General features: G+C 40.5%; 1 protein-coding gene across 3 annotated transcripts; it reads left to right on the top strand.

Annotated features, from left to right (window-relative positions):
- The first annotated feature begins 3972 nt into the window (after positions 1-3972).
- dsc2l (desmocollin 2 like) lies at positions 3973-23573 on the top strand. 3 transcript variants are annotated; one of them, XM_077220970.1, is made up of 17 exons: positions 4014-4423; positions 6721-6823; positions 7441-7502; positions 7578-7631; positions 7721-7834; positions 7987-8142; positions 8261-8402; positions 9199-9353; positions 9504-9638; positions 9833-10018; positions 15258-15505; positions 15750-15892; positions 17024-17245; positions 17426-17662; positions 18806-18921; positions 19016-19300; positions 21768-23573. In XM_077220970.1, exons 1-17 carry the CDS (start codon positions 4382-4384, stop codon positions 21978-21980), a joined length of 2613 nt encoding a protein of 870 aa, XP_077077085.1. In that variant the 5' UTR covers positions 4014-4381; the 3' UTR covers positions 21981-23573. The 3 variants fall into 3 exon arrangements, 2 of the variants coding, with proteins under 2 accessions (XP_077077084.1, XP_077077085.1); XM_077220969.1 differs by having other exon boundaries at positions 3973-4423; positions 7441-7631; XR_013200033.1 differs by having other exon boundaries at positions 3977-4423; positions 7441-7631; positions 19016-19589; positions 20776-23573.
- Positions 23574-24006: the final 433 nt, after the last annotated feature.

The raw sequence follows: 24006 nt of genomic DNA, 5'->3' as shown, positions 1-24006 counted from the left end.
GCTTCCACAGTGCTGTTCATGATTGTGAGTGGGGGGAGTGCTGAGCTGTTCCTCCTGAAGTCCACGATCATCTCCACTGTTTTGAGCGTGTTCAGCTCAAGGTTGTTGTAACTGCACCAGACAGCCAGCTGTTCAACCTCCAGTCTGTAAGCAGACTCGTCACCGTTCCGGATGAGACCGATGACAGTGGTGTCGTCGGCAAATTTCAGGAGCTTGACAGAGGGGTCTTTAGAAGTGCAGTCATTAGTGTACAGGGAGAAGAACAGTGGGGAGAGAACGCACCCTTGAGGGGCGCCAGTGCTGGTGGTGAGAGTCCTGGATGTGTGTTTCCCCAGTCTCACTCGCTGCTGCCGGTCCATCAGGAAGCTGGAGATCCACTGACAGATCGAGGATGGTATGGAGAGCTGGGTCAGTTTGGCTGTGAGAAGATCAGGCATGATGGTATTGAAGGCTGAACTGAAGTCCACAAAGAGGATCCTTGCATAAGTCCCCGGTCTGTCGAGATGTTGCAGGATATAATGCAGTCCCATGTTGACTGCATCATCCACAGACCTGTTTGCTCTGTAAGCAAACTGAAAGGGATCCTGCAGGGGTCCAGTGATGTCCTTCAGGTGGGCCAACACCAGTCTTTCAAACGACTTCATGACCACAGACGTGAGAGAGACAGGTCTGTAGTCATTAAGTCCAGTGATTTCGGGTTTTTTTTTTTTTTCTCTGATCTCCTTTGTCAGTCTGTTTCTGGCCTGGTTATACAAGATTTTATCCCCATTTCTGTAAGCATCCTCTTTGGCTTTTACTTTGAGTTTCCCAGTAAACCATGGTTTATCATTAGTGAATGATAAGAATGTCCTGGTAAGAATGCATGTATCCTCACAGAAACTTACATATGATGTTACAGTATCTGTGAGCTCATCCAGATCGGTGGTAGCAGCTTCAAAAACAGTCCAATCAGTGCAATCAAAGCAGGCCTGTAGATCCTGCTCTGCTTCATTGGTCCATCTTTTAACAGTCCTTAACACAGGTTTAGCTGATTTCAGTTTCTGCCTGTAGGTCGGAATAAGATGAACCAAACAGTGATCAGAGAGCCCTAAAGCTGCTCGTGAAACAGAGTGATACGCATTCCTTATTGTGGTGTAACAGTGGTCCAGTATATTACTGTCTCTGGTGGGACATGTAACGTGCTGTCTGTATTTTGGTAGTTCACGGGAAAGATTTGCTTTGTTAAAATCCCCAATAATTATTAGAAGAGAGTCCGGGTGCCTTTGTTTCGTTTCAGATATTTGTTCAGCCAGCTGTTGTAGCGCCGCGCTCACGCACGGGTCTGGAGGCATGTTAACATTCACGAGAATGAAAGAGGAAAACTCCCGTGGCGAGTAGAAAGGTTTGCAATTAATGAAATGGGTCTCTAAGTTAGGAGAGCATATCTTGTTCAGTGTTGTTATATCTGAACACCAATTTTCGTTAATGTAGAAACACAATCCACCACCTCTCGTTTTCCCCGTTAGCTCCGCGATGCGATCCGCTCGGAACAGCTGGAAGCCCGGCAGATGTATTGCGTTGTCCGGTATGGCTTCACTCAGCCAGGTGTCAATGAAGCACAGAGCAGCAGAGTTAGAAAAAATCCTTGTTAATCCTTGTGAGGAGAAGTAGTTCATCCATTTTGTTAGGAAGGGATCGGAAGTTCGCAAGATGAATGCTTGGGAGTGCGGTGCGCAGGCCGCGCTCGCGGAGTTTAACCAGCGCGCCGGCACGCTTCCCGCGTTTGCGTCTGACCGCGCGTTTGAACAACAACGCTGCACCTCCGACGAGAATGTCCAGCAAAACGTCTGAATAATCAAAAACTGTATAGTTTTCTGGTGTGTGTTTCCTAATGTCCAGTAGTTCGTCTTTGGTGAAACTGATAGGAAAATAATGACTAAACACAGGACAAACGAACAAAAACAACACAATAGCTGGAGAGCTCCACACCGAGGCAGCCATCTGCGGCGCCATCTTGGTTTATATCCTGCTATCCTGCTGTTTATATCCTTGATTCTGCTATATGTATTGTATAAAGCACTAAAATAAAGGTGACTTGACTTGATGTGTTTCAGAGGACACATTTGGCCTTGAAGGCTTGCTGTGAAGGCTTGTAGACTACTCGTGTACTAGTATACAAATCATTCAAATGTATCAACTGATAATTCTGTTACATCAATTCCACTTATTCACAAAAATCTGTTCTTTTCAATGGCAAATATGCCTTTGAAGACATTAAGACTTAATAAATTAACATACAGTTTTTTAGTGATTCAGAACTAAATAGGCCAATTATTTGATTAGTTCTAATTCCCTTACAGTGCATGTGCATAATTTATTCACCTAACAAGATGTCAACACCATGAGAACTATTGGAGAACTCAATGGTTTCGCCCTCTCAGCAAACTCTCTCTTGATCGTGTCATTGCACTTGTACAACAGACATCTGTGTGTCCTGTATAAAATGAAGGTAGTAAATGTATAGCAGTTCAGTGAGCTGTTTGGCTGCATGTGTGCACAATAGTACATACTCAACACTACTGACAGGACTCTGCCAAATTCCTTTCCACCCAACCCGACCCATCCTCCACCTCCCCTTCACACAAACACCATCATAATTGCAACATGCTCATCTCCAGGCTGTCATGCTTCCACACATTCCAGTAAAATGGTCTAACAACGTGATAGATGATATCCAGAAACAAGAAATACCACTTTCTGTGAAAAACACTACCTGTCTTTGTCCATTGTTTGTTTCAGCACACATCACTAATCCCTGGCCTTTCTGTTTTTCAGCGAAGAAAGTCTAGCCTAGTTTTAGAAAATGACATTATCAATGTAGCCTGAAATGTTATAAGAAATAAAATTGCGTAAATAGTCACTTCAAAACAAAGTTCAAATAGCGGTGCTTTACACAGAAACTCTTTCTTTTCTTTTCTTTTCTTTTCTTTTCTTTTCTTTTTTTAACATGATAAAGAGGTGCTCAATCTTCAGAAATTATGATAATCAACCTCAGAAGGCCAGACTAAATATTATATGGGCTCATTAATTTCAATTCATTTTATATTAGATCTGCCAATTTTGCAGCGTTATTATAAATGAATGAATGATGAATAAATAAACAATAAACAAACAAACATAAATAAATAAATAAATATAGTAATTTAGCTAAATGTGTTTTTTTTCATATGGAAACATGGTTATGCAAATTTTGGGACAGCTGTTTTTTGGTTATTTTTGATATTTTAATAAAATAGTTTAGTTTTTTTTTTTAAATGAATTGACATTTAGTTCAACATACTGGTTGTGCGATTAAAATTATTGGAAAAAGTCTAGAAGGTGCGACTCGGGAATACTTATAATTTATATCACTTATAGTTTATTCAACAAAAACATGAGATTTAATTCTCATGTTAAATTGCACCATATTGAAAGGACATAATAGTATCACTATTTGAACACTCTCTGTGTTTTGTGATGTTTTTGTAGCTCTCATGAGTCTCTCTCAGTCATTTTTTCAGTCTGAGTCACTCTCTTATCAGTGTTTCAAAAGTTTGGTTGAAGGGAAGCATGTATCCTGTCCTTTTGTTGTTCTCATTTTCTATTTGTTTAAAGGCAACAAGACTTTAAAAGTCTGCAAAAGGCTTAATGCATCAGACAGTGAGAAACAGAAGCCAGTGACATACAGAGCCACAAAAACATGAAAGGTAATAATTTAAAATGAATAAATCACGTCCCACGTAAAAAAAGAAAGAAAAGGTGTGCACATGTGAGTGGTTTCAAGCTGGGATTGCTTTTTATTATCTTTTTTTAAATGGACTTAACGGGTGATTAAATGCAAAACCTAAAAAAGGCTTATTTTATTTGCTGAATGTGTAAATGCAATGATGACTATCTCTATAATCACCTCCTGCACTCCACCCAAAAATATGGAGATTGATTGTGTCATGCATTAATCATGTCTGGACAGTCAGATGGTATAACAGGTGAAAGTCTACTCTGTTAAAGTATAACCTCCTTCTCTCTCTTTCTCTCTCTGTCACTCTCTCCGAAACACACAAACTCAGAGGGAGTTTTAAGGGGCAGTTTGGGGTGGAGTTTAAGCCTCCAGAGCTTCCCAAGCTAAGGAAGTCAGGGACAAAGCATAGTTTGACGTGTTTAGTGTACTCTAAACTCCCATTCAGCCCTATTGATACATCAAGTGAGAGGCTGAGGCAAATGCCACACCTATAATAAAGACTTCAATGACATGTGAGCCTTACCGCGCCCAGAGGACTTTATCCGAGCACGTCTGTGAGATACACGCAGTGTGGTGGAGTCCAGAGAAATTCAACTTCTACAGATCACATACACACACAGCAGGATGTATGAGCGCGCGCTGCTCGCTGTCTGGCTACTTACTTTGGTAAGTTACATTTTGTTGCGTTAAAAGCTAATGTCGTCAGTTGTTTTTTTGCTTTGTACTTTTATTTTTTAGGTCATGTTTAGGCTTTTTCTGGGCCTACCTGAATTCTTACCGTATCCTTGCTGATTTACCTTGGTAACCATAGTTTCCGTCAAAATGCTAGTTAGTTGTTATTAGCCTGCCCAACTACACTGCAATATTTCTTAAACAAATCGAAACGCTAGTACAATAAAATATTATTAGGAGAAACACAATTATTTAAAATTATAAGAGGATACTTATTTTCAAATATGTTTACATAAACGTCAACATTTTAATAGTTTTATAAGTAAAATAAACAGAACATGTATCCTTAAAACAATATAAAACATTTTGACAACAAGTAAATATCTTATTCTAAGGATACATTTTCTGGTCATTATAATTTTTATTCTCAAATAAATGTAGGTCCTATATTTAGTTTTAAGCATGTTTAGAATGTTTTACTTTATTTTAGTTTCTTCTGATATTAGAATATTTCTTTCATTATAATTTCATTTTTATTCATGCCAGATGTGGTTAATATCATTGATCACGTTTTATTGTAGTCAGTAACTGTAGTAGGCTAAGTATGGTAATTTGGTTGAAACATTACCCAGATAGCAGACCAACACTGAATCAACATTGAATCAACTTTAATGCATTAACCAAAAATGAGGAGCATGAATGTGAATATGAATAACGTTTTGAATGAGGAAACAGATGGATTGACATAGCCCATGTCTAAGTTCCCCCAGTGGGGGAAAACGAAGCTGACCAAAAATCAACATTGATTCAATGTTTGTCTTTTTCAACACTGAAAATCATTGAAATATCAACATTGCTCCAATATTATTTAGCAATATTATTTTTCAACCTCAACCAGAACGATGATTCTGATGGAATTTCAACATTGAATTAATGTCACCTTGCTATCTGGGTACCATGATTTTTTGTAAAATATTCTCCAGTGATAATAAAACATTATTAATAGATACTTTTTCCTACATCCTCCAAACTACTTAGAAAATTATAAATAGTAAATTTATAAACAAATAGGCTAAATAATAACGTTCTTATTAGCATAGCATAATGAAGTACTCACTAATTATTTATCTGCAGTTGAATGGTCTGATTAAATTTTTCCCCCCTTCACCAAATGGTTGGGATAATTGGTCTACTTAGTATCATCCATAAATTCAAATATATACATTTAATTAATTTGCTTTGAAGACTCAGTAGTGCTATTGTAAATGTTGTCGTTCATTCATTCATTTGTTTAATTCACTGACCACTAATGTTGATTAATGAGAAAGGTGATTATTATAAGATTATCTAATGTTTCTCATTTATATAACAGAAACAATAACCATGGTTGCTCAGTTTTTGTTAACGATGATTCCACTAAATCCCAAATGGAAGCGAGTGATTTCTTGGTATTGTTATATACATTGTGGTAAACTAAATTTGTATTTTCCTGCATGTTTTAATGACATATTTGTATTGCCTCTTTGTTCGGCATCAGTAAAAATCACACAAAGACACAGTCACAGTAAACACTTCAGCATTCTACTAAAGCAACATTTTCAAGTCTGTAGATCTAGGCTACAGGTTGCACTGGAAAGATTAGGCTGGTTTTAAGATAAGATAAAGCTGATATGTATCTGTCAGAAACCCATCACATTACACAATGAAATGAGACAGAATACCATTGAGCAGCATATAGAGTTCTTGACAACTGCTGTCGATGTTGTTTCCTTAAAGCTGGTTTTGTCAATTATTTAGCTATGTTCTTATTATATTTGTATTAGTCACATGTCATTCTTGATTAATGCCAGTGATTGTTTCAGTTTATCACTGCTTGTTTGCCACACATGTAATGCCTTCATACTATGCAGCTGTTTAGGCATGAATGTAACAAGTAACAGATAATCAGAGGTGGTAATTCATATAATGTGGTGGACAAAGAGTGTAAAATAAGACACTGATTAAGAACATGTTTTCTTTTTTCTGTGTAAACCAATCACTCCAATACAGAATAGTATGTAGTATACTATTACAACAACGAGTATATACTGTTTGAAATATTTGTAAAATGCAATCTAGTTCCTTCTTTTGATCTTAAGTTTAATTTAAAATTATTCTGATGAATTAGGATTGGAAGTCATGTTTTAAGCTTCATAATTGCCTTTTACACGTGAGACTTTTGCTCAATCGCACTGTGGAATGTGATGCTTCCCTTTATTCCCACTCTCACTCACTTTCAATTCTTCCCTCAGGTGCTGTTTCAGAGCGCTGAGTCTTGTGAGTTGAGGCCTGTGCTTGCTCAGGTTCCTAAGAGACTGCCCGCCGGTTATGTCATCTCTGAGGGCATGGAAGAATGTACGTTTTGTGGTTTCATTAATTATTTTTGCCCGAATGACATGAATTGACCTCGTATGACTTTCTACAGATTAAGTTTTTCCTTCAGTTGATGTGGTTAATTAAGTTACATAATATAACAGTAGCAAAGTTAATTGGTTAGTTATTGGTAAAATAATTGCTCTCAATTTTCTCCCAAAAATGAAATTTCTGTCATTATTTACTCAGCCTCATGTCATTCCAAACATTCAAATGGACACAAGGCATCATTAAAATATCCCAAAAGTCACATGAAAACGAAAGGTCTTTTGTTTCTATGTCACTTTAATTTATTTTTTAAGTAATTTAAGTAATTCTAGAACTTATTTTAAACTTATTTTATTGCAGTTAGTTGCTTTCAACTAATATTTATTCTATTGTATTTTAGCTATATTTAAATTAACAAAAATATTCTTATTTTTAGTTAACAGTAATGGTGATACTTTTATGGCACAACCTTTTTGAAGCTTGAAAGCTTTAGTGCCAACTCATAGGTAGACACATGCCCACAACAATAGATTCAAACTGCTTAAGGTTTTGGAAAGACATAAAGCTTAGCTGTGGAATAGTTACCTGATGTTACTATTTGTTTTTCACAGTGACCCTCAAAGGCTGTGCGGTCAAGCCCGTGGCCTTTACTTCCAGCGACCCTGACTTCGCTGTAAATACAGATGGAACCATTATTACAGTTCGTGGTTTGGTGATTACAACAAAACGGTTTTCTGTTCTGGTGCAGGATGACAGCGGCCTGGATTGGAGGGTAGACATTATATTGTCTTGTAAAGATGAGGTAAAACTACGGTCTGTATTTTTTAACCATAAACCATATGATCTGGATCAGTAGCATAAGTAATGTTTCTCTACATTTCCTGGCTTCAGGCATCTCAGAAGTCCAGCAGTGTGGCTCACAAGCGCATTAAGAGAAGATGGAGACCGTTGCCTTTCTCTTTTATTGAGAATGACAGCCCTCCATTCCCAAAGGACCTGGAGATGGTGAGACCAAGTAACATTAGCTACATCTCACTTAAGTCATTCTATTACTCCCCTCCAGTTTCATCCTCCCTTCCTTGATCTCAATTTGACCTTTTGTTATACTTCTTGTTTTGTTTTTTGCTTACTGTATATTGCTGTGTGTCTCTTCACAGATTTCATCTGATTCCTCTGTAAATTACACAGTGTATTATGTGATCAGTGGACAGGGTGTTACGACAGATCCTGTGGGCCTATTCCTGCTCGACAAGAAAAGTGGCATGCTGAAGGTGACCAGGGCCGTCGACCGTGAGCAGTACCCACAATTCAACGTGAGGCTCTATATTCCAGTCCTTATACAGAGAACGGTGCAGCAGCTAATGTTTTGGAGTATAATTACAGCATCAATACAACTGAATATGTCTGCTTCTCTCGTCCCTCTTGTTGTAGCTTATAGTTCGTGTGTATGACCTAAGTGGCAGAGAAGTTGATGATTTTCTGCCCATGACTGTGATTGTGGAGGATAAGAATGACAATGCCCCTGAGTTTGTTGGAGGTCGCTTATTCTCTGTAGAAGAACAGTGCAGGGCAGGTAAAGAGACATTTTTCACCTATCAAGTCCAGACTATACAGTAATTCACACCAAAATCAAAAGATTGAAATAAGAATTAATATTTTAGAAATTAGGGCCATGGCCATTCAAATGTTTAAGTTATTTTCATAACAATTTGCATCACCGTAATATAAAAAAGATGATATTTCTTATATTCTTATTAAATATATTCTCATAAACACTCTATAGTACTTATTACATCATGGTAGTATTTGTTTTGCCACCTTTATACTTTAAAACTAAGTAAAGTATAAAGGTGGTGAAACAAATGCTACTTTACTACTACTTTAAAAAAAATTATTATTAATTTTACAATTATTTAGATATAAGCAATGTTAGTACTTTAGTTAAACTCATAATTATTACAGTACTCAAACCTGTATTATTTCGGTTAGTTGCCACGTTTTTTTAAGTTTAACTGTTTCATCTAAAATGTATTTTTTATTTTAACTAATGAAAACTATTTTCACAAAATATATAAATGATCCAAAATATAAACGTCATTATATTTATACTGAATAAAATTTTTTTTATATATATAAAAATTTAAAAATATATATAATTACTAATTTATTTCTTATCCGTTTTCAAAATTCATCACTTATTTTGGGGTGAAATATGACTCAGACTTTTCTTGACAGGCTTTGTTAAATTTTTGTGAGATAACTCTTGTGCTAACTGAGAAATGCAGTAAATTATACTGAACTATACCTGAATAAACTAATACAAATATATTTATTAGGATGTTTAAGTATATTTGTATTCTGTTTTTCAGGTACTCTTATAGGACAAGTGAATGTCACGGATAAAGATCTGGCAAACACCACACACACCTTGATCAGGTTTACTCTGCTCAATGCTACTGAAATGTTCTTCATTGAACGTTTTACTGGAAGATTGACTGCTAAAACCAACTCTTTAGACAGAGAGGTATTTTTCTATCCTTTAATAGATCCATGTATTAGTGTGTTATAGGGCTGGTTTTGCATCTACAATGTCTTTCTGTGTTGTATTTTCAGATGTATTCAGTCTGGGAATAATGTACTGTAAATGGTAAAGTTTTTTATTCCTCCCACTCAGGCTCAGGACAAAGTCTATGTTAACATAGAGATCAGAGATATGGGCGGCGATCCTACAGGGCTCTTCAACAGAGGAACAATTGTGATTACTCTCACAGACATTAATGATAACCCTCCTACCTTTAAAGAGAAGTTGGTATGGCCCTTTTATTGTCTATACAGCAATATGAGAAAACAAGTTTTCTTAACAAATCAGAACAAGAATAGCACTTTAAAACTAACATTTTGAGGTATTTTCATACTTAACATGTACAACTGGAAGGCTTGATGTTGTAAATTGTGGTATTATATATAATGTTTAAAGAATCATTATTTTTATTTTTTAAACAGTACAAAGCCAACGTCATGGAGAACCAAGAAAATGTGCTAGTTACTAGGATCCCAGTGGAAGACAAGGATTTGGTGAACACCCCCAACTGGAATGCCCTCTTTGAGGTCACCAAAGGAAATGAGAGTGGACAATTCAGGATGGAGACGGACCCCAAAACCAACGAGGGGCTTCTGTATGTCATAAAGGTGAAATAATTGAAATATTAGTCTGTAGAGAAAGTTACCAGCATATGAAAATACATTTTTTGGCAAAAAATAAGCAACATATGTCCTTGATGAATCTATTTTTGCAGAATTTGCACTTTGCTAAGTTAATTTTGCGATAGCTTCCGCTGAGGGTCATAGTCATTATCTTGAGAGCTCTTGTTCCCTCTCTGACAGGGTTGTGTTGGTTTTATTTATAGCAGCTCTGCAGGGTTAGCTCACCATTTTAGGGTTGTGTGTGAAAATGCTTGTCTGTTGGATATGCATGTTCAGTCCAACCACACCCTGTTTTACAAAGTACATCCACCAGAGAGGGAAACACAAGTTCTGCTCTTTAAGGCAGAGCTTTTGACAGCTCTTCACAGTGTTGATGCTATTGAGAACAAGTTGGTTCCCTTTCGTTGTCACTCCGAGTTACGTCAGATGATGACGAATGGGGTTTCGCTTAGAAAGCCTATCGACTTCGAGTATTACAAAACGAGCCAATGGTAAAGAAATTCCATGGTTCTGCAGAATTTGCATGGCTCAACTCCGCCCCATCTCGTGGGTATAAAAGGAGGACGCCGGCAACAAGCAGATATGTTTTTCATTTCGGAGCCAAGCTTATTTCTTCACTCCACAAGCCATCTCTGATTTCGTCAGCTTCTACAAGACGAGCAAAACTCTCCGGTGTTGGTGTGACGGCGATCTCCCAGCGAGTGCACATTTTCTTGCTTATCTGTGCAGTGGTTTGCCAATGAGTGTATTTCTCCCCAAGCGCTTCAACACTCGAGTTTTCCTCTCACAAAAGAGCTTCTACGCGGCACGTCTTTTTAAAGATGCCTCGCCCGTGCACTTCTGGTTGCGGTCGACTTGTGTCAGACTCTGATGGGCACGAGCGCTGTCTAGTGTGTTTGGGCATTTATCACACTAGAGCAGCGCTCGTGGATGACTCATGTTCTCTCTGTGGGAACATGACCATCGCAACACTACGATCGAGACTCGGTGATCAGTCAGCAGATCAGCTCCCGTCAGCAGCCAACCCCAATACCTTTCTTCCCGGACGTGCATGATGAGATCTCAAAGTCCTGGAAGACTACCATGTCTTCCTTTGACCCCTCGTTGGTCTCAACCGCCTTTCCTCCCCTCGACTGGGCTCCCCCCGGTTGAACGCTCTGTTGCGATGCAACTGTATCCTCACAGTGCTTCTTCTCACAGCGAGCCTAAGCACCCATCCAAAGCCTGTAGGTTTTCGTCTACGTTAGTGGCGAAATCTTACAGAGCGGCGGGACAGGCAGCTGCTTCTCTGCATGCCATGGCCACTCTGCAGGTCTACCAGGCCCAGATGCTCTTGGACATGCACGAGGGCAGGACAGACCCAGGGCTCTTTGATGAGCTGCGCGCCGCCACCGACCTCGCTCTCCGGGCGACGAAGGTGACCACACGCTCCCTGGGTTTGGTGATGTCCACAGCCGTAGTCCAGGAGAGACATCTCAGGCTGAACCTGGCTGACATGCGGGAGGCCGAGCGGTCCCGGCTGCTCGACACTCCCATGTCCCAGTCCGGCCTGTTCGGCAATGCGGTCGAGGATTTTGCCCAACAGTTCTCGACTGCTCAGAAACAGACTGAGGCGATTAAGCACATTCTGCCCGACGGCCCGCTGCTGCCTCCACCCAGCCGACCGGGCAGAATACTCAGTCTGTTCGCCGCCAAGGGCGCCTTCCTGCGACTCCCGCCCCTCCCGGCCGGCCCAAGCAGCAGCCTCCATCCGGGCCTGGTCGCGGAGGAAGCCGTAAGAAGGCGCCCCAGCCCTCCCCAGCCCCGCCCCCTGCTAAACGCCGGGCTTAGCGTCGCTCAGGGATGATGGCAGTCATTTCACAGGAGGTGGAGGGCCAGGGGAGAATCTTTTGTTTTCCACTCCCCACAGCTCATCCACGGGTGGGCAGCACCCTAATGTGGTTACAGAAAAAAGTGACCCCTCGTCCTCCTCTGTCTCAGAGTCGGATGACAGTGCGTGCCGTCCCCGGACCGTACCACTCTCATCCTTCTATGTCGTCAGTCCCCTGGCAGAGCAGACCCCCACGGAACGTTCTTCCTTCCCTGGTCTCCTCTGTCAGGACATGGTCTGTGACTGTGCCCCCACACCGAGCCGCTATGCTGTCCACGTCCGGGCCAGTCATTCCGCCTTGCTGCACCACCGAGGGGACGTCTGGGGTTCGCATGACCCCGCTCAGTCTCAGTCTCGGCTACGCGATTCAGTTCGCGTGGTCTCCTCCCCGCTTCAGGGGAGTCCGCTCCACTATGGTCGGTGGCAATGCCCCTATCATGAGAGCAGAGATTGCTACCCTACTTGCGAAGGGTGCGATCGAGACTGTCCCTCCAGCCGAAATGAGGTCCGGCTTCTACAGCCCCGACTTCATTGTCCCGAAGAAAACCGGTGGGTTACGGCCAATCCTGGATCTGCGCGTTATGAACTGCTCCCTTCACTGGCTGCCGTTCAAGATGCTCACGCCAAATGCATTTTCGAGTGTGTGCGGCCCCAGGATTGGTTTGCAGCAATCGACCTGAAATACGCCTACTTTCATGTCTCCATTCTCCCTCGACACAGACCGTTCCTACGGTTTGCTTTCGAGGGGCAGGCATATCAGTACGCGGTTCTCCCATTCGGGCTAGCCCTGTCTCTTCGTGTCTTCACGAAGGTCGTCGAAGCAGCCCTTGTTCCTCTACGGGAACACGGGGTTCGCATCTTGAACTATCTCGACGACTGGCTGATCCTAGCTCACTTTCGAGACCAGGTTTGCAAACACAGGGACCTAGTGCTCCGGCACCTAGCTCGTCTGGGCCTTCGGGTCAACTGGGAGAAGAGCAAACTTTGCCCCGTGCAGAGGATCTCTTTTTTTCGGTATGGAAATCGACTCGGTCACCATGTCCGCGCAGCTTACGAGCGAGCGCGCACAGTCACTGCTGACTTGCCTGAGACAGTTCATGGGCAAGAGTGCGGTCCCACTGAAACTATTTCAGAGGCTACTGGGGCATATGGCATCTGCATCTGCGGCAACGCCGCTCGGATTGCTTCATATGTGACCGCTTTGGCTTCGCGACCGAGTACCGAGGTGGGCATGGCAATAAGGCACCCTCTGAGTACCAGTTACTCCGACCTGCCGTCAGACCTTCATCCCGTGGTCGAACCTCAGTTTTCTATGGGCCGGAGTGCCCCTGGAACGAGCTTCCCGGCATGTTCCCGTCATATCTCCGGAGCCCTGAACTGTGCAGCCGACGAGCTCTCAGGGCTTCAGCCCCTCCCGGGAGATTGGCGACTCCATGCCCAGTCGGTTCAACTCATTTGGGACCAGTTTGGGGACGCACAGATAGATCTGTTTGCCTCTCATGACTCGACCCATTGCGCCCTGTATTATTCCCTGACTGAGGGCACGCTCGGCACGGATGCACTGGCGCACAGCTGGCTGCGGGGCCTCCACAAATATGCGTTTCCCCCAGTGAGCCTCCTGGCGCAGACCCTGCAAGGTCAGGGAGGACGAGGAGCAGGACATTCTGGTCGCACCGCACTGGCCCACCTGGGCCTGGTTCTCCGAACTTGTACTCCTTGCGACAGCACCTCCCTGGCCAATTCCTCTGATATAGGACCTCCTTTCTCAGGTCCGGGGCACCCTATGGCACCCTCGTCCCGATCTACGCCACGAGGTAGGTTTGAGTACCCGAATACCAGCGGTGGTGGCTACCATCACTTCCGCTAGAGCATCGTCCACGAGACGTCTACGCGTTGAAGTGGAACCTCTTCGTCAACTGGTGCTCTTCTCGCCGAGAAGACCCCCGGAGATGTTCGATCAGTGTCGTGCTTTCCTTCCTTCAAGATGGTTGGGAGCGAAGGCTGTCTCCCTCCACCCTGAAAGATTATGTTGCCGCTATTGCCGCACACCATGACCCAGTCGAAGGTAAGTCTTTGGGGAAGCACGACCTGATCGTCAGGTTCCTGAGAGGAGCGAGGAGAGTGAATCCTCCTCGCCCTCCTCTCGTTCCCTCTTGGGACCCCTCAGTGGTTCTAACTGCCCTGCAGAGTTCTCCTTTTGAGCCTTTGAAATCAGTGGAGCTTCTGATTGCATTGGCCTCCACCAAGAGGGTAGGGGTTCTGCACGCATTCTCCGTTGACGAAGCGTGCCTGGAATTCGGGCCGGCTTACTCTCACGTGATCCTGAGACTCCGGCCTGGATATGTGCCCAAGGTTCCTACCACTCCCTTCCGGGACCAGGTGGTGAACCTGCAAGCGCTGCCCCTGGTGGAGGCAGACCCAGCCTTGGCACTGCTCTGTCCAGTACGCGCTCTCTGCGCCTATGTAGACAGAACGCAGTGTTTAATGACCTCAGACCAGCTCTTTGTCTGTTATGGTGGGAAGCTGAAGGGAAAGGCTCTCTCCAAGCAAAGGTTGTCTCACTGGATAGTGGACGCCATTGCTTTGGTATACCAGCAGCAAGGTCGACCATGCCCCCTTGGTGTGACTGCCCACTCCAACCAGAGTGTGGCATTCTCTTGGGCTCTAGCGCATGGCGCCTCGCTAACATACATCTGCAGAGCTGCAGGCTGGGTGACACCTAACACATTCGCCAGATTCTACAATCTCCGAGTGGAGCCTGTGTCTTCTCATGTACTCGCTTCAACCAGCTAGAACCGGACCCACTCAGGTGCCTTCACTTGCTCGCCATTCCACTCCACGGAGTGGATACGTGCGATATTCTCCTCAGGTGTGCTTCCCCGAAAGCCCTGAGTTCCTCCAGCACACCTGACGCCGGCACCAGTGTCTGTTGCCTGGGCGTCGGCTAGGTGCCTCCCGTGTGCATGGTCCCTCCTCTGAGCGACCCCCACATGTGTATTCCACTGTAAGCCTCTCTGAGCATGTCTTTCCCTTGGCAAGCCACCTTGCCACCCCCGGGGTTGAAATATTCCACCTGCGGCTGGACACCCCAGTGTTCTACATATGCATCCCTCCGGGTCATATGTATATTCTCTAAGTTCTCATATGTATATTCTCTATTTCTTTGCCATTGGCTCGTTTTGTAATACTTGAAGTCGATAGGCTTTCTAAGCGAAACCCCATTTGTCGTCATCCGATGTAACATCTCCGTTCCCTACTCAGGGAACGAGGGTTACATCCGTAACCGAGACGTTTTGTGTAGATATCCTAGAGTAGGTTCTCAATGTTCTCATTACCCTTATGCTCCCCTTTCAGGGATTGGATTTTGAAAAAACTCCAGTGGTGAATCTAGAAATAACTGCCCGTAATGCGGTTCCACTGGTTGGGGCTGATCCCGCATGGCTCTCTGTGCCATTAGAGCTTAGTGTGGGAGATGAAGATGAAGGACCAGAGTTCAACCCTGGCATTCTATATCTCAAAGTCAAGGAGAACATTCCCAATGGAACCGTCATTGGAACCTATAAAGCTCTGGACCCAGAGACCAAGAACAGCAATGGAATAAAGTATGTTCTCTGATGATGTGTTTTTTTTTAAAGTTTTTTTTACATAACAAAATAATTCTCTTTAAAGCACCACCATACACATTCAGATGGACGTTGATCTTCTGTTCTGTTGCACACTGACTAGCAAGAACATGCCTAATGTAAATGCTCCCAAAGACATGAATTTGAAAACCACCTTTATAGGTTATAAAACTGTCACATTTTGAATGTACTTTCTCACTTTTCTATTCTATCTATGTATAAGGTACTATAAGGTGACTGACCCAGGTAACTGGATCACTGTGGTGGAGAGCACTGGAGAACTGAAAACAGCCAACACTATAGACCGAGAATCACCATTGGTCCACCAGGAAAAGTACAACATAACCATCAGAGCAGTAGATGAGAGTGAGTCTGGACAGTCACATAGTTGAATCAAGCTTAAGCCATTAACTAATAATCTGTGGACATTCAGCACAACACACACCTATGCAGAACTGAAATCTTTGTGTATTTGTGAGTACACTCTGTACCCTTTTGTTCTTTGAATAGGGGTGCGTGTTTTCTCTGACTGTTAATGAAAGACCATTTGGTTGGGTGTGGTTGGGTATAAATAGCTCAAGGCCTCTGAGAAGTTTTCGTTAGGGTGTTGGCGTGTGATGTAACATTTCTTTCTTTCTGATGATCAGCATGTCCTACTTGATAGTACATGTTCTAGACACTGAATGATGTTGAATGAGATTCCAGGAAGAGCTGGAGTACATTTGTCTCTCTTGAACTCTTATGCGTCATTTATCTCTGGACGTCATCAGGATGCTTTTCTGTAGGTTGCTAATGGCATTCTTGCTGCTTGAAGACCTAATTTTATTGGTTGGCTGTGGAACTGGTCACAGCTTTTTTATAAACTGATCACAAAAAAATTAGGCATTGCTTGTATGTACGTATAACCTGTTAAAAAAGGGGGATTTTGTCACATTGTGACACATGCCTTTGGTGTGAGAGACCCGGGTTCGAATCCACTGTGAGACACCAATGTGTCCCTGAGCAAGACACTTAACCCCTAGTTGCTCCAGAGTCGTGCGGCCTCTGAAATATAGCAATTGTAAGTCGCTTTGGATAAAAGCGTCAGCTAAATGAATAAATGTAAATGCATTATTATAAGATTCAAAGTTGCAATTTTGAGGTGAAGTTGTCAGTTACAAGAAATAAGATTGCAATTGTGAGATGTAAAGTCACAATTAAGAGAAATTTGTCGTTATTATGAGAAATAAGGTTGCAGTTGTGAGAGATAAAGTCATAGGTATGGTAGGTTGCATTTGTGAGATGTGTGAAACCATAATTGTAAGTCGCAATTACGACATATAAAGTCACAATTCTGAGAAATAAAAGTCGCAATTACCTTATTTTATATGTTTCATGTGTTTAAAGACAAATAATCAAGTCTACTAGAGTGTGTCTTTACAGCATGGTCGACTAGTTAAATTCTGACAATGTGTCCCTAAATTGACATGGAAATCACTGGAATCTCTTTTTCCTCAGGTAAGAAGGAAGGAAAGGGGATGGTTATAATCATGATCGAAGACGAGAATGACAACATGCCCGTGATTCCGGGTAATGACCTGGTCATCTGTAATAAGGGTGATGTGCTGAGCTCAGTTATGGTTGAAGCTGTGGACCCCGACAAGCGACCGTTCTCCACTCCCTTCATTTTCAAATTTGGAGCAGAGCATGATGGGAAGTGGAAACTGAAGGATAAAACAGGTAAGGATAGAGGGTAGTGATGTTTCTTGGGGCTGGGGGTACAGATTTAGATTTTGATTTATCAGTATTTTCTTTGTTATTAATTATCAATATTGCTATAACTTGACAAACAAAGCCTGATAAACTGAAAGCGTTAATGCTGCAGAATGATCACAGACATCATGTCCTCCTCTGATTTAGATTCCTCCGTGGTGCTGGAAGAGGCAGTGCCCTTGCCAAACGGTCTCTACTCTGTCCCACTCTTGGTTAAGGATCTGCAGGGATTCGGGGAAGAGCAGACCATGAATGTGCGAGTGTGCTCCTGTGAGAGGGAGGAAAATGGAGTGGGAATATGTGAGGCTCGAAGTGCCTCTACCTCTTTGGGCAGTTTGGGCATCCTTGCCTTAGTGCTCTCTAGCCTGCTGTTGCTACTGTTATGTGAGTGCCCCCTTATGGCTATGACCACCATATATTACATACATTTATTTGATATATTTCATATACATGCAGTATATCTGCATACATTTACATAAACTTATATTATATTATAGAAGACAACATTTACCTAAACTTGATCTCTTAAACTTTACTTTTTCAGCTAAAGTTCGTAACTTAAGTGGGGTAATTGATACCAACTTTATCAATTTGATAGGCAAATTGCCTCGGTAGTGGGCTCTAGTTTCTTTCATCTTCGCTCTCTTTCCAAAATAAAATCCTGTCTATCTAATGCCTCTTTAGAAGTTGCTATTCACGCCTTCATAACTTCTAGGCTAGATTACTGCAACTCTCTGTATTACGGGGTTTCTAAGAGTCAAATCTCTCGATTACAAGTTGTTCAGAATGGAATGTTGTTGGTTCAACGTGTATTTGTTGTGATTATTGTACAGCACTTTGGTTGGCCAAAAGCCGGTATTAAATGTGCTCTAGAAATAAACTAACTTGAACTTGAACTATATATAGACACAATTTTTAGGTAAGAGTTTTGTAATGTGTTTTGAAAGAAGGGCTCTTTTAAGGCTGCATTTATCAAAAATACAGTAAAAATAATTAGATAATTATAATTTATTTGAAAATGTAATTTATTCCTGTGATTGCAATGCTGAATTTTCAGCATAATTACTCCAGTCTTCAGTGTCATGTGATCCTTCAGAAGTCATTCTAATTTGCTGCTCAAGAAACATTAATTATTAATATCAATACTGTAAACAGTTGTGATAGTTAAAATTTTTGTGGAAACCCTGATACATTTTTTCAGGATTCTTTGAATAAAATACCCCCAAACATTTGTGTACACACACACACACACACACACACACACACACACACACACACACACACACACACACACACACACACACACACACACACACTTGTTGAATTGGAAAAGTTGCAGTGGAAATTTATCATGGATTTCAGAATTTCTTGGTTTTCTGTCTTGATTTTTTGTCAAAACTTTTCGAAATGTATGAACTTTTGGCTTCAGGCTAAAATAAAAACAATTATCAAATTTGTAATGCAGTCTTATATTTGTGGATCGGACTCTCTTTATCTCACTGCCCTCTGTTTTTCTTTCCGTATCAGGTCTGTTACTTATCTTCATATGCAGTACTAAGAGAGATAAGCTGTACATCAGTGATGATACTGGAACAGGAGGAATGCTGCTGAAATCCAACACTGAGGCTCCTGGTGAAGAAGTGGTAAGAAAAACACCTCCTTTTAAATGGTTTAATTAATCAGAGAAATCACAAGGAGACTGTAACCATATTTGTGTGAATGCCTTTCTGTCTTTAGAAGGAGGGAGCTTTGCCGATAATTCCTGGGACTGATGTAATGGACGGGTCACACCAGAATGGCGCCATGGTCAGTAAAAACGTGACTTCAGCTGCAGGAAATATCGGGCAGCATTTTTTACAGGGAGGCAGCGTGTACAACACCACCACTCAAGATTTTGGGACAGACAAGTACTACACATCCGGACGCTATGATAACAACCTGTATGGCAACACCCGGTTCCAGAAATTCTCAAATATGAGTGCTCTCGACTCATGGAATGCTAATGGCCGCTACTTGGAAAGAGTGAGCTAAACTTACATGACATTTTTAATCAAGTTAACAATGATATATGAAGAAATTTTCACCAACACATGTACATATGTTTAGTACAAATCTAACATAGTAATTATTAGGGCTACCCCTGACTAAAGATTTCAGGAAGAATGTTATAACTAACATTGCTAACATTGTTCTACATTACAAAGAAATGCTAAACCATATTACTGAGCCTTTCAAATATAAATTAAGATATAGCGCATACATAAAGCTTGCCGCGATGATTATGAGAATAATCTCTAAACATTTTAATAATGTATCAATTAGGGCTGCAACAACTAATCGATAAAATCGATTATAATCGATTATGAAAATCGTTGTCAACGAATGTCATTATCGATTAGTTGGTCTGCTTACGTCACGGGGAGCGTTTACTGGTACGCACACACACGCAAGGTCTCTCTCCCTCAGGCGCTCTGCCGAGCGCGCGCGCTACACGGTTTGGAGCAGTCTCTTCTGTCTCGCATGCGCGCTCTAGATTTCATTTCGGGAGTTTGAACTAATTCGCGGGCATCAGGGAGCCGCAATCAATATGCGGGAGACTCCCGGGACTTCCGGGATCTTGGGATGTCTGTATTTTGTCTCGAGCATCAGGTTGCGCAATCAGTTCGCTCGCAACGTAAGTGATGGATTAAAATAGCGCTACCGCAGAAATAGGTTAAATTAAAACGGTCTTTACAAAGCGAAGCACTAAATATAAAGGCAGTTAATAACAGCAGCAGTAAAATATTGTTTTTTAGTCACTGTACTCAGTGGTTTTCAGCGAATGCTTGTGCACTAATGCATAATTTCTCCTGTCCTTTACTCAAGCCTGTTAGCTTGCTGGGTAACGTTACCTCCATTCCGTTCTCTTTTTATAGCATTTGTCTACTAAGTTTTAATTGTTTTTCAAACGCGATCTACTGCGGCTCTACGTTCACACAATTGTTTTCAGTCTTTCTATATTTATTTAATCAATTTATCCTTATATTATTCTTTTATATATTATATATAATATATATTATATTCTTTATCCTTATATTCCTTATATATATAATTAATTTTAAATAAAAATTAAATGAATTATATATTTTAGATGTTTTTAGTTTGTTTTTAGTTCAGATATTCACATCTGAACAACATGTCTGTGTAAATTTGTTTTAACAAAAATTGTGTTAAAACATAATATGTTGGATATCATTTTTTTAACAATAATCATGTTTGTCAACTTGCCATCAGCAATTATCATTAAAAACAATGCAAATATTGATATTAGTAAAACTCAATGTGTGGCTTTTGCACTTTTTAAAGTACACTTTTACACATAAATACCCTGATTTACGGTTTTATGTAGTTATAATAAAAAAAAAATCTAATTTAATTTCTATCCGATTAATCGATTAATCGAAAAAATAATCGTCCGATTAATCGATTATCAAAATAATCGTTAGTTGCAGCCCTAGTATCAATAAACTAGTGTTTTTTCAGTCAGGGTTGGCTGCAAAGATGAAGTTACCAATGCTGACTGCAGTAGAGTGAATGCACCTTTAGATAGAAATGGACATTAAGTTAAAGGGTTAATTTTATCCCATAATTTACTCACCCTCATGCCATCCTTGGTGTATATGACTTTCTTCTTTCAGCCAAAAAATATCCTGGCTCTTCCAAGCTATATAATGGCAGTGAATGGTATGATTGCAGTTTATAAAGTTATAAATATGGATATTTTTCTTACAAAAATGCATCGCTTCGCTTCAGAGGGCCTTTATTAACCCCCTGGAGTCGTATGGATTACTTTTATGATAGATGGATGCGCTTTTTTGAGCTTCAAAATCTCAGTTACCATTTACTCCCATTTTAAATCTTGGAAGAGCCAGGCTATTTTTTATATAACTGTGTTTGGCTGAAAGAAGAAAGTCTTATACACCTAGGGTGGCTTGAGGGTAAGTAAATTATGGGATCATTTTAATTTTTGGGTGAACTAAACCTTTATGTATCATGCAGTAAGCTCAGCACTAATTTCTTCTACACTCCACACGAACACTTGGATTATGCACCTTATATTTTATATAACGTTAGAGCGAGCGTCCACTTAAAGAAGCTAATATTACGCTACTACTTGCATGTCTCAAATGATAAGCCACGTTTGAAGTCAATGCATGATAGCCAAATGTTTGGATTTCCCTCCCAACATAATTACCACATGGACCAGCCATGTTAACAATCTGTCCATCATTGACTATGTGACTTCGCCAATTTTTTTGTTTTTTTTCTGTGGCCAGCCGACTAATTAAAATTTGATCGACTATTATCGGGGCAGCCCTAGTAATATAATCTGACTAGCAAAGTAATGTTATTTACACATTCATTCACACAGGAAAGTCATATTTTACACTTTCATGCCCCACTGTAGATGTTTTTATGTGATCTAATTTTGACCCTTGTTTTGTGACAGAAACTGGCTTACTTTGGAGAGGACGAGGAGGGTAGGTACGCAGACGACCTTCTGAAGACTTATGGTAATGAGGGGGCGGGCTCTATTGCAGGCTCTGTAGGATGTTGTAGCAACTTGGGTGAACCGGAATCACTGGAATTTTTGAACACTCTCGGCCCCAAATTCAGACCACTGGCTGACGTCTGCTACACGACAAATAAAAGCGGAAACTAAAACAAGAGGTGACTGAGACGAGAGAGCGCCGTATGCTGTTTGCTAGGGGCCATCGAAGCAGACTTCAAAAAATCACGTGCTTAATCTGTATTTGTATCTCATTTCCCTGTAAAATATTTAAACATCCTCAAAACAAGATGAATTTTACGTGAGAAACAACATTTTCTAGGAACATTTTCTGAATATTAAGTCTAAATCTCCTTATATATGATTAGATTTATGTTTAAAGAAAATTAGTGTTTGACTCCATAAGATATTCTCCAAAATAAGTCTATTTTAGAGAATTTTGCTACTCAAGTAAATTTGCTTTGAGCATGTTTAGTTATTTTTACTGGAAAAAAATACTGATTTAAAAAATTACCATCACAGTGCATGTATTTCTGCTGGATTAATCAAATGTGTGTGTGTGTGTGTGTTAAGTTTTTGAGTGTGTGAATGATGCAAATAAGCTTTTCTTTAATTGTTTGCTACATTTTGCTCTGCTTTGCAATCCTCTTCCTCACAGATCTGAGGAGGGACAGTTTAAATATTAGTATACAGAAGAGACATTATTGTCTGCCCGTTCAATTGCAATTCTCAGCCGTGTGAAGTATTATCTGAGTCTGTATTTACAAAACCATGATGAAGTGTGCTCATAAACATTTTTTGGGCAACGTGTGGAATGTTAAGCGCTCTTCAGCTCCAAAAGCACTGACACCTGACATCAACTCTGGACACTAAACTCATCCTTAGGCCATTATGTATTACTGGATTTTTTGTGTTATTTTTTACATCCTGCTTAGGCAATTATTTTGAATTTCAAAGAAAAGAAACCAAATATGTTGTATGTAAGTCACTTTATACTTTGAATGAAGATGTAGGTTAAAGAATTGGTAAAAATTGAAACAAAAAATGAAAGAAAAAACACTTAGAAGTACTTTTATTTTCTTTTTTAGCTCTTTGATATTTCAGTTTTGTTCTGACAGCACATTTTAATTTTTTGTTGTTGTTGTATTTGTGGTAAACAACATATATTTAGAGGGTTCTGATTGTAGATTTATTAAAGGGATGTTCTTTGTAAATATAATTTCAGACATTTTATTATTGTCTAATGCTGTCTTTACGCTGCTAAGGCGACACAGAAACTTCAACTGCAGCACATACGATGAAAAGGCACAATTACATTGTTTAAGGCTGAACAAAGATGGCAAAAGTGTAGTTATACAGGAATTACAATTGCAAAAATGATATAATGAAATTAATGTGTTAAATATGACATTTTGAATATAAAGATAAACATAATACGTTATACATACAAAAACATGAAATCCTCCAGAAACAACTCCAGTGAATTGCATTAGGACTGATTCAAAATAAGTCAAGTCAAGAAGAGGATCAAGTAAAATGAGTGTGTGGAGGATGTGAATAATTGCATGAATATTAAGTAGCTAATGCTAACTTTTAATCATGTTTATGATGTGTCGTGCATTGTATTTATTGTTTATTTTTGTCATACATGTCCACATTTGTGTTTCACTGCCTGTACAGGGTAGGCTTCTTTATGTAAGAACTGTAAATAACAAACCTGTGCCCAATAAATCTTCCCCACTGCCATACCAGTTTCAATATATAAATACTATGTTTGCATAAAGTTCTTAAAATGATATCAAATGTGTTCAACTTAAAAAAAAAAAAAGACTTGTGTGTTGTCAAGTCTGCTAAGGTCGTTTATTAGCTTTGTGTGTTGAGGAATAAACTGAAAGTTCACAATTCACTGATTGTCTGTAGAAGTGTATGGAAACTTGTTTCCGCCACGGAATACAAAATACTTAAAAAAAAAAAAAGTAATTGCGACTTTTTATCTCACAAATCTACCTTTTTTTTTCTTGTAGCTGAGTTTAAATATCACAATTTGGACTTTATAACGCGCAATTGTATGTTTATACCTCACAATTCAGAGTAAAATGTCATATACATTAAGTTATAAACATGGAATTGTGGGAAAAAAATCTGAATTGCAAGTTTTTTAAGTGCAAATTTATATTTC

Source organism: Siphateles boraxobius, unplaced genomic scaffold (assembly GCF_051911475.1).
Source record: "Siphateles boraxobius isolate OS27281-9 unplaced genomic scaffold, OSU_SipBor_1 8, whole genome shotgun sequence".
NCBI classification, from domain to species: Eukaryota; Metazoa; Chordata; class Actinopteri; order Cypriniformes; family Leuciscidae; genus Siphateles; species Siphateles boraxobius.
Note: the sequence above shows the minus strand (reverse complement) of the source record. Positions and strands in the feature narration are given on the sequence as shown.

What these genes read in the sequence shown, in the direction of transcription:
- dsc2l (XM_077220969.1), top strand. Translation starts at nt 4,382, where the DNA reads ATGTATGAGCGCGCGCTGCTCGCTGTCTGGCTACTTACTTTG. An exon ending in CCAACTCTTTAGACAGAGAG is followed by an intron (nt 9,354 to 9,503) that starts GTATTTTTCTAT and finishes CCTCCCACTCAG; the next exon opens with GCTCAGGACAAAGTCTATGT. An exon ending in ATGGCCGCTACTTGGAAAGA is followed by an intron (nt 19,301 to 21,767) that starts GTGAGCTAAACT and finishes GTTTTGTGACAG; the next exon opens with AAACTGGCTTACTTTGGAGA.